Genomic DNA, 11,238 nt, shown 5'->3' on the forward strand with positions numbered 1-11,238 from the left:
TCATTGTTGTCATGAAAATGTACAATAGCAGTATTTATCTAGATATATAAAATGGGTCTATATTATAAGATCGACAACGTTGCCCATTCGATTCTCAGTTAGAGCGTCTTCTGTGTGGCGATATGTGTAAATGGGCGTTCCTTCGTTGAAGGTTGTGCGTTAGGCCTGGCAAGCCAGCACGTAAAAATCGATTGTCGATCTTATAATGTTTGTGTCTTTCGGCTTTTCCCGGTTAGGGGTCGCCACAGGGGATCTCTGGTCCGCTAATGATTGGCAGTGGATTTTTGAGTTGCCAGCCCAACGCCCAACCTTCAAAGAAGGCACACCCATTCACGCACGCATCTACCTGCATGTCTTTAAATGTCACTCGACTGCGGGGAGGACATGCATACTCCACACAGAAGGTGCTCCAGCCGGGAAACAAACAGGCGAACCTCTTGCTGTGAGGCGAAGATGCTAACCGCTGCACCATGTGGTTGATATAGCAAAATGTTATGAGAAAAATGTGCATTGCAGAAAGACATGGCTGCATGTTATTGATGGGTAAAGTCCAGAACATGACACAGTTGCCCATTGTTTGATTAGTGGCATTGCTACTTCTCACAGCTGGAAAGAGTATAAGTATATGGCTGAAGCTGTATAGGCAATACTTGGATCTACACTGTCCAGTGGTGTGCCACATAGGTAAAGGTTGTCATGTACAATTGCATACCTGCGTATTCTGTGAGCAGCATTTGCAGAAGTCACAGACACCTACAGGGAGGGAGTTATGAGGGCGGTGATGGTTGATTGGCAGAGTGGTTCGCTTCTAACATCAGATTCTCACCTTTTAGTAGAATGAATGGACTGAGTAGGTTCTCATCTAGGTCAGGGAAAGAATATGTTGTAGGGTTATCGCGCTGCCCGGAGAATTTATGGGCCTGACTCTTGCTGCAGAGGAGGAAAAATGGGTCAGGTGGGTGGAAGAAGAGGGAGTTGCTGGATTTTAATTGAGTGGACAGCAAAAAGAAAAAATTCTAATTTTGGTTTATAGGACTTGAATGCTAATCTGGTTTATATAACATATATGTTAATGTTAGAAGTGTGATTCCTTTAAAAAGCAGAATTTCCTGCTCTGGTAAGTAGCAGGGAGATAGGTATGAGAACAGCTCAGTCAGAAGCAGTCATAGTGAAAGTGAACCAGTAATGCATTTCACATTAGTCAAGTTGCCATCAGCATGACTCAGTATGGCTTTTGTTAACTTTAGAGCAGCATATTTACGTATTTCTTCACACTTGGTGATTCCTGCCTCACACACAGGAAGCATAGCATGGGCATGCCATATTTTTCGTATTTTTTTTTTTATCTTCATGGCTTGTCTGAATTGGCTTGAATTCAGCTAGACAATTGAAACACATGTCTGGCTTTAGAAAGTCTTTGCTTTTGTGTATTTCTTTTCTTTCCTTTTGCAGTCCTTTTCCCTTAGTGTCATTGGTATCACTGAGAGAGGAAGATCGAGCCATACTGTGTATAAACCACTGCGTTTAACTGTAACAGCTCCCTTGAACTCAAACTTCCTGTCTTATTCTGCAAAACCTATGACAGAGTGAAATTTCACATTCTTGTTGTAAAATCCTCACAGATTTGGTTACAGCATTATTAAAGCAGAGTCTGTATCAACTTTCCTTCTGTTCTTCCTTTGTCATGCTAGTTGCATCCTTGAGGTACAGAGTCAGTGTATTTGCTGTGTTTTTCCTCTGACCCATTGCCTTGCTTAGTGGTACCTTTGAGGCAGTGACAGAGGTGCTCAAATGTGCTTCTGACATTTTCTTCTTTGCTGACAGCACCAGAAAGGCAGAGACTTTAGCTTATCATTCACCCCAGAGTCTGTTTTAGCACCACGCATTATGTGGCAGGGATGCTTGTTTTTCTCGGCCAACGTCCCTTGATATCGGTGTGTCCTACAAGACAGAAATTCTTGCTGTGCTTTCTTTGAGTACCAGATATACTGACACACACCACTGTGAATGCAGTGTGTGCTAACTTTTAAAATAAAATGTCAAAAATGAGAAAAAAACTTGGGACAGTTTGTTGGTAATGTGCAGTGAAATGTTTGGTACATTTGCTACACTATCGATTTAATCCTCTATGCTACCAGTAAGTGGACCGAAGCATGAATCTAGGAGCTTCATTATAACAATTTAAGTAAGCAAGCATACTGTCTTCTGGCTGTGACACAGATTGACTTGTGATTTGTATTAGAGTACATGTTATTTGGACATCTCAGGAGGTTTCTGCCACTTAATCATTCTTAGGATTGAATGTTTTCATATTTTTCTGTCTTTATATCTTTTTCTTGCATGACTGCCAATTGTTATTTTCATCTTTGTGAACTGAAGATCTTTTCTTTCCCCCCAATCACATGGCCTTTTGGGTGGTTGTGGGGTGTGTGTCAAATGCCCAGATCCCATTCAGGTCTAGATGATTTGCCCCCCCCCCCCCCCTCCGATGAGTGATCATGCATTCCATCAAATTAATGCCTACAATGCTGGCTCAGGGACACATACATGCTTTCATAAACATGCTGAATCATGGTTACAGAACTGCTGCCTTGCAGACCAAGCACACATTTCTAGAAATTTTGCTGCCTACTACTGTGCTTGGTCTCTGGTTGGTATTACAGCAGGTTCAGCCACTCTCCTCACCCCAATGCCACGATGGGTGAGCTGCTTATCTGATGTCGTTAATCTTCATTTTATCCTTGACAGATGAATTTGATTCCAGTATCGGAACCATCTCAGCCATTACTGCATCCAAAAACTCTCAAGCTTCACCTCTACCCACAATCCCTCTTTCACAGTTACCTCAGATCTCATTTGCCGATTTCCGAAATGGTCACGTTTTGCCAGTGCTCTCTAGTTTCAGTAGGTTTAGGTAAATTCTTCTTTTTTTATTTCTCAGAGATTTCTTCTGTCTCTCTCTCTTCTTTATCGCTATACCTTAATTTTTTTCTTACACATATTTATAGTATCATTGTTGATACTCTTTCCCTTTACATGTTTGTGTAGTTCCCTTAGATGTCATCGTTGATAGTTTCCCCTCCCTCTCTCTTGCTAGTTTTTATCTCTTCCCCATACAGGTTTGTGTACTTTCTCTGAATATCATTGTTGATAGTCTCCCCTCTCTTTCCATTATAAAAAAATATATATTTTTCCACTCTGCTAGTGTTTTCTAAATCTGTTGTGCAAGTGCGAATGTAAGTGGCTGGCTTCCAGCTGTATCTCTGTTGGCATGGCTGAGAAGGGTTAGGGCCCCTCTGGCTTAAAAAAAATGCCAAAAGTGCAGCCACTAAATTCCATCGTTGGATTTCCATTCTCTGTGTTTATTGCCTGGGTTCCCCCATTTGCAAGAGGACTGCAGCATATGTCATGCTTTTAGCTATCGAGCCCTTGTTGAAAGCCACAATAAGCTTAATTTGAAAAGCTTGCTTTCCTCAGCATTTAGTGAAACCTCATCTTCTGTGGACAAAGCAAAAACTGACATTTCCTCCCTTTCATTCTCATCTTCAGTGGACAAAGGAAAGAAAAGAAGTCTGTCCTTTTCAACCTCTCCATCGGTTCTGAAAGCAAAGAAATTGAAACCCTTGGTTCCGAAACTGTCTATGGAACCACATGCCTCTGCCTCTAAGACACCTGTCTCAACAGCTACTCCAGCACCAATTGCTATCTCAAGTCCTAAGACTTTGAAGGCCCTGGTGCAGGAAACAGTTACTGCTGCACTTACTGTGACTATAGACATTTTTCCTAGGACAGCTTATTCACCTTCAGTTGATCCTTTTGCTGTAGAGCTTCCAGAAGTTTTTTCCTGCAGAACATCTATCTGCTCCACCTAAAGTCTGTCTGAACTTGACATGGAGAGACTGGTGAATGACATTCTATGGGCTAGAGGACTTTCAGACCCCCTTTCAGTTCCGACCCCTTTGGGTCTTAGAATTAACTACTCCTCCTCTAACTTCCTCTGAGGTTTTAGTCATCTGTTCCAGGTCTCCTAGTAGTACCAGCTTCAGAGTTATTCTCATTTTCTGAACTGGTAGTTCCCCTAAGCTCTTCAGTGGCTTCGGAACTGGAGACCTCCCAGAGCCATAGGTACCCTGTTGTTTCCAGGGCGCAGGTCTCAACTCCAGGTTTTTCAGAGCCATCTCTGTTCCCTGGGCTTCAACTCGAGTTAGTTCGGCACTGGTTTCTGTCTCAAGGGTCAGTTCTTTGGAGTGGAGAGTGACCCCAGTCTCGAGGCAGTCTATCAGTTCCAGGCTCCCTTCCCTCTTCAGGGGAGACTACCTTCGAGGCTATGGCAAGGGTACTCTCACTTACCTCGACTCAGTCTGCACCTTCCCCCTTGGAACTGGTACCCCCATCTGGCTCAATTATTCCTCCTGTCTCTATCCTGAGACAGCAGGTGCTGAAGTCTCAGGTTTCCCAGACCCAGGTTCTGTCATCTTCTGATACCTCCCCAGGTTATCCCCCTGTGGAGGTCCCTCAGAAAAAGAAGTGCAAGAGAAAGCACTTGGATTCCCCCCAGGAATCCGTTACAGAGGACACAGATTTTGATGAGGGGTAAGTGTTCCCCCAGTCACCTCCTGAAGATGCCTCATTTAGAAACAACCTAGAAATTTAAAAATAGAGGAGTGACTAGGAGTCCCTTCCTTGGAGGAATCTGTCTACCTGCAGGCTTTTGGCACCCTCCCGTCTACCTCTTGGGTGACCCCACCCACTGATGAACTCATTCAGTTGATTTCACAGTAGACACCATTGAGCCCATCCCTAACAGACTTGATAAAATATTATCTGCCCCCGAAGATAAGCAGTTCTGGACTAAGGGGTTAGCTGTGGATGCCATGGTTATATCTGCCACCACTAAAAAGGAACTCTGTGAGGAGTGTTCCTCTGTCCATTTGCCCAACAGGGAGTCTCGGGCTGTGGACAGATTTGGGAAGTGGGTCTATGCTTCATCAACTTTTGCTATAAGGTATTTGAATTTTTTGGCATGTGACTCCAGCAGGATCTGATTAAGGGATTGTCTGACACCTTGGAGGAAGCTGTAACTGAGGGGGTGTAAAAGAAAGTGGCTTCCCAGCTAGCCACCCTGGAGTGTGTGCCTAATTGGTCCATGAGGCTGATCACTCATACAGCCAAAGGGACTTCCAGAGCAGGGGGTACAGAAGTAGCCATAAGGAGACATGCCTGGATGCACCTGTATGATTTTGTGGAACCATTCAAGTCTTTTGTCAATGTTCTCTTCGATGGAACATCCTTGTTTGGACCTAAAGTGAAAGAGACTTTATCTAGGTGTGAGAAGGATGGTAAGACCCTTTCTGCTGTTGCCGTATGTTTCTCCACCCCCAGGTCCTTTTCTAGGCACCAAAGGTGTGGTGGAAAAATGTGGTTCAAAAAATCCCAAGGGCCTTTCCAAGAGATGCACATGGAGGCAGTTTCCCCAGGGGCAGAGGGGGAACCAAAATGGAAGATGCCACCCTTGCGGCAAAGGTTGTCCACAAAACCAGGGCTTCATGGATTCCTTACCAGGGAAGTGCTTTCAGCACTCCTGAAGGGAGGCCCAATTGTCTTCCATTGGAAGCAGTTGAAGGACACTTGTCATTGCACCTAAATGCCTGGCTAAATGTAACAGATTCCTGGGTGCAGTGGATAGTATCCAGAGGCTGTATCATTCCCTTTTCTCATCCTTCCCTTGTACTCAAGAAAGTGCCCAATATTCCACGAATCAGAGGGATTCAGCAGTGCAAGAAATTCAAGAACTGCTGGACAAAAGTCATCCAAGAATTCCCACCCGACCAGAAAGGATCCGGAACTTACTCAAGATTATTTTCAGTGCTGAAAAAGAGAGCGACTGGAGACTGATTTTAATCTCAGTATGCTGAACAAATCTGTTTGGCAAACAAAGTCCAGGATGGTCACAGTACAGTCTGTTCTTCCTTTTCTGAAAAAAGACTGGATGTGCTCAATAGATCTTCAGGATGCATATTGCCATAAAAAAAATGGACAAATACTCCAAAAAGTTCCTCCGCTTCCGGCTAGGAGCCAGTCATTACCAAGTCAGAGTGCTGCCATTTAGTCTCACCACAGCCTTCAGGATGTTCACCAAATGCATGGCATTAGTAGAAGCTCACTTAAGACTGCAAGGATTCCAGGTGTTTCCATACTTGTCAACTGGCTCATGACCGCTTCAACCAGGCATCAATTGACAGTAGCCAGAGATTACACTCTCAATATCTGTGCTCATCTGGGAATTACGGTAAATCTCAAGAAATCACATTTGACACAAACTCAAAATTTAGAATTCATAGGGGCTGTACTAAATGCGGAGACAACTGTAGAATCCCTTTCTCTAGAGAGACTTCAAAGAATAATAGTACAAGTTCGAAAAATCTGCAGAAAGAAGGTTCCTGCTCAACTAGTTTTGCAAACTCTAGAGTTGATGACAGCATCAATAAATCTAGTACTTCTAGTCTGGTTTCATATGAGAGTTCTGCAATGACTGCTAGCTTCTCAGTGGTCTATCCTTCACCAACCCTTGTCAGAGCAAATTCTGATCACCAATCATTGCAAAAAGGATGGTCTGTGGTGGATGGATTCTAAATAAATTTTCCGCTGTCACCCCTTTGTCACAGTCATAGTGACCACGGATACCTCCCAGATGGGGGGGGGGGCTGGGCATTTTCTGGACAAGACTGTCCAAGACACTTGGTCCCATTAGAGGCCAACTTGCACATCAGTATCCTAGAGCCAATGGTGGTGGTTCTAATGTTGCAGGCCTTTCAGACAGCTCTTCCTCAGGGGACAATTGCAGTTCAAACCAGACTGTCAGTAGTTTGGTGAATCAACAAACAGGGAGGAACCAAGTCTTACCGTGTTTGTCAGGAAGCCCTCAGAGTGTGGCAGTGAGCAACCCCCCCCCCCAAACAAGTGCAACAATTACTTCGCCCTGATTCCCCCTCCCCGGAAGTCACCCAGAGATGCTGTCCACAATTGACCTCCCGGTCTCCTGTATGCCTTTCCCCCGTTGCCTCTAATTTTGAAATTCTTACAGAAAGCACACAGGTTTAAAGGGACAATCCCAGTGTTTAAAATTCGGGTCCACATTTAAGCTGACCAGAGTAACACCCACTGTGATGTCATCATGTAAATTCCAACCCACAGTGTCATTTTACTTTGAATATCCTGTTACGTCTGCAGTTCCAGTTCAGTTTTAGCTCCCAGTGTGAACTCATCCTTCGGATTACAACATTCCTCTGAGATTGCTTTACACTTAAGAATTTACTACTTTCTACCCTGCCAGCCAGCTTTGAATAAAATGAAATATTGTGATCACCTAATTTTCTTGTTTTAACGGGAGAGCATTAAAGACGCAGCTTACAGAAAACTTTTTTTGCACTGACTCATAGCTTAAGTTGTATACATTTCACCCACCACTATACTTTGCCTGCACCTCTCCAGTAAATTTGTGTGTAAATTCCATATTCAGTTAAAAAAAAAAAAAAACAGTTTCTAGTGTGAAAAAAAAGTTTAAACAGCTATTTGCTGCATTGTAGCTTTCTCCTGATTATTCCCTTGCCATAGCTCTTTAATTTGAGTCAAATTTAAAGTGAAGGTCGAAAGATCCACAATCCGGAACGAATTGTAAACAACAATTTAATCATTTTTTATAAATTATCATCAGAATAAAAAGGCTTCAATGAATTTGAAATGTTAATGTCTGTTTTTATTGGATATAATGATACACCCGCTAGATCCGCAACTAGAGTAGAGCGAAGTGGTAGTGACCCCACATGCAAGCTGTCAGGGTTTGCAGGTGCTGATCGTCTGGGAGTCATGAAAAGCGTTGTATGTGTGTTGATTTAACTGTAATAAGCAGTTTATTGCTTGTTAGTTTCTAGCATAGTAGACAGCTTGCTGCAGTTCAACAGGAGGCGATTTTTCAATCAAGTTTAGATTCTCGCAGCCAGCAAAGTATTTCACTGTCAGCTCCCCAAGAGATGAGAAAAGCACAAATAGGTTGCTAGTGCTAGGTGCACACTGTATAAGACTCAGGAATGCCAGTGCGAGCATAATGGCATTCTACAGATTTATTTATTTATTATTCAGTACAAAGGAGAGGGGTAAGTTGATGGTTAAATCTGAAGTGAGGGTTCTTGGGAATGCAGTACCAGCATACCGGCATGCTGCCAATCTATCTTGCTTTTTTTTTTTGTCCCCTCAAGTATGAAGTTGGGGGGGGGGTCTTTAAATGATAGCGCCAGCCTAAAGATAAGCACAGGTTACCTGCTGAGAGGCACGTCAAGAATATGAGATAAAATTACCGACCTTCTGTAACGTTTAGGACTGGAGACAAAGCTGATAGTCAAAGCGATTTTGTCTATTACTCAGCAAAATCACAGAACATCTGTAAAATGTCCCTGTTTAAGTTATTGTTCACAACCATCAACCTCCAGAATCACTGATTAGTACAGAAATAATTGGTGATAACCCGAAACACTTTTGTAAAATGTTAATACTATTAACCTGAGGTGTTTGATGGAACGGGAGTATGTCAATTAACACGTATTTTCATAAGTTAAAGATATAACTCTAGATATCAAAATTATTTTTGAAGTGCTATCACCACACTTTCTTCCAAATCACCACATTTAGGAGGAGGCAAAGCTGCATTTTGAACCAAATCATAGGCATCTCTGAAACTGAGAGGGTATTTTTTTTCATATCATGTTTGGAGTTCAGTCACAGTTATTGTAGCTGTATTCAGCATTTACATACTGGTTAGAAAATATTTTATATTAAAAGAATGTGTTTTGCATTTCATAACAGGTGCTTTGCATACTTTTCAACTGTTCCTGACTTTGCAGAATGTTTCTGATTATGCCTCATATTTTCCATGTCCTTCCCTTTTTTTAGTTTTTTGTAAATTCCTGAGTACTGCAGTCCATTGTTCCATTGTTGGCAAACATCCTGAAATATTACTTCCACAATTCATATGCATCAATAGCGTATCTTAATACAAATATGGGTTCCTTTATATGAGACCCCTTGCTCCTTAGTACTATTATAACTGTCTGGGTGTCCTTCTTCCACATTGCCCCTGTTTCTGGCTGTAAATCCTGATATTTTATGACTTTGTCTTGCTCTTTATATATAAGACACTAAAATAACTAGGTGTAGCATTTTAAATTATCAATGCTATTTTTGTCTTCTTTTGGTGGACTATTATATCTGGTTTTCTCACGTCTGTTTCTGAACTGTAGGTAATGGGTGATCACATTTGATATAAACTTCTTCATTCTCTATAATGCTCTGTGGCTCATGTTTTCAATGCTTCTCATCTTCTTCCACATTGTAATAATTCCCCAGTGCAACAATCTTGGCACATTATTATGCCATTCAGTATACAGATTCTCCGCCACTAGTATATCATACACAGCAACAAGATGTGCAACTGTTTCCGGTTCTGTTTTTCTGGAGCTGCATCTGTCTGCTTCTCCCACATGTTCAATGGACTTTGTAAACCAACATGTACGTAGTCCACTATATTGGGCTGTCAATATTAACCTTTCATCTTTTGGTTTAAATTAATCTCTCCTTAACCATTCCTGCGTCAGATTCTGATTGATATTAGGTTTTTCCAGTTTTCTGTACTTGCAACTATATTTATGACTGTTCCACATTTCTTGCCTTCTGATATTATCCCTTCTCCTTATTTATTTATTTTATTTATTTATTTATTTATTTTTGGCACATTCAGTTCCTGCTTGATTTTTATCTACTTTTGATTTATTTTCCATTCCTGCCTGAAATCGATATACTTCAGTTAAAGTAAACAGGGAAGTCATATTAGACTTGTTCTCATGTTTAAAAATGTCACTATGTATGAATCTGGTGAGTTCAGCAGATATGTCTGCAGTCCTATGATTGCAGATCTATACATGTAACCAATTTCAAGGTGGCCCACACCTCCTTCAGAACAAGGGAAATATAATCCTGGTATAAAGTGATTTTGTTTATCATTTGATTATTGTGAAGCATTCTTCTTGTTTTCCTGTCCAACTGATCCAGTACCTTTTGGGGCCAGTCACACCCCAAAGCTGTAAGTTAAATAAAAAAGTGCAAATTAATTTATAGCTTTGACTTTGTTCCTAGATGTTAGGGCTGTTTTCACTATTAGTTTTGGTCTTCTTAAATATTTCTCACTCAGTTTTGAACACATTTGTCCATGCTTTATTGTCGATCATGCATCAGTTCCCAGATATTTATTTATTTATTTATTATTTGTTTACTGGGAAAGTCCGACTTAGAACAAAGCCAATTTTCAGCAGAGGCCCATGGAGAAACACTCCAGATGCATGTCTTTGTAAGTTGGGAGGAAACCAGAGCACCTAGAGGAAATCCACACAAACACAGGGAAGATATGCAGACTCCGCACAGAAGGCACCTCAGCCGAGAATCAAATCGGAGAACCTCTTGCTGTGAGGCAACAACACTACCACGGCACCACTGCATCGTCCGATTCTTGTTTATATATATCGCCGATATTTATGCACTATTTCTGTCTCAAGTTCCTTTATATCACATACCTGTCCCTGACTGATATTTTCTGAATGCTGCAGCTTTCCTGATTTAAATGTCACTTTTGTAAATGTATCAAGACCAAAGTACATTCTTATATCATCTGAGAAAGTTTTGACCACTTGAAGTTGTACTTTCAGTTCCTTATCTGTGTGTAACGTCTTACTACAATATTGCTAGATTTGCTACAGGATCACAGTTTCGTACTCACCATTGGCTGAACCTAAGACAACTAGGCTGGCTAGAATTTCCTAACAAATTAATACTTCAACAGTTCCTAATAGCTCACAAAGTCCTTTAACAACCAAGTAAAATACCAATACTCTCTAACCTTGTAACACCTTACAATAACATGAAACGGCTACGCTCCTCTAACAAACTACTGGTTCATACCCCCAAACTTAATAACTCAGCTGGCGATTGCCTCTTTTCCAACTCTGTTGGAAAAAGGTGGAACAAACTACCCTCTGATAATCACATCCTTGACTACACTCTCACTTTTTAAAAGAGAACTGATTATACATCTCAAGAGTCAATGCTTTGCCCCTGTACCAACTCAGATTAACCTTCCCCTTACTCTGTCTCTTTTCTTACCCTTACAACTTTCCTTTACATTATATCTATGTA

General features: G+C 41.5%; 1 protein-coding gene across 1 annotated transcript in view; it reads left to right on the forward strand.

Moving 5' to 3' along the window:
- JAK2 (Janus kinase 2) overlaps window positions 1–11,238 on the forward strand; it is a 2,444,284-nt gene that overhangs the window by 1,202,214 nt on the left and 1,230,832 nt on the right. Inside the window, exon 8 of the mRNA XM_044060357.1 lies at window positions 1,453–1,586. Coding sequence (XP_043916292.1) covers window positions 1,453–1,586 — 134 coding nt within the window. The remainder of the gene's footprint in view (window positions 1–1,452; window positions 1,587–11,238) is intronic.

This window comes from Protopterus annectens, chromosome 2.part0 (assembly GCF_019279795.1).
Source record: "Protopterus annectens isolate FY-2018-M chromosome 2.part0, PAN1.0, whole genome shotgun sequence".
Taxonomy (NCBI): domain Eukaryota; kingdom Metazoa; phylum Chordata; order Ceratodontiformes; family Protopteridae; genus Protopterus; species Protopterus annectens.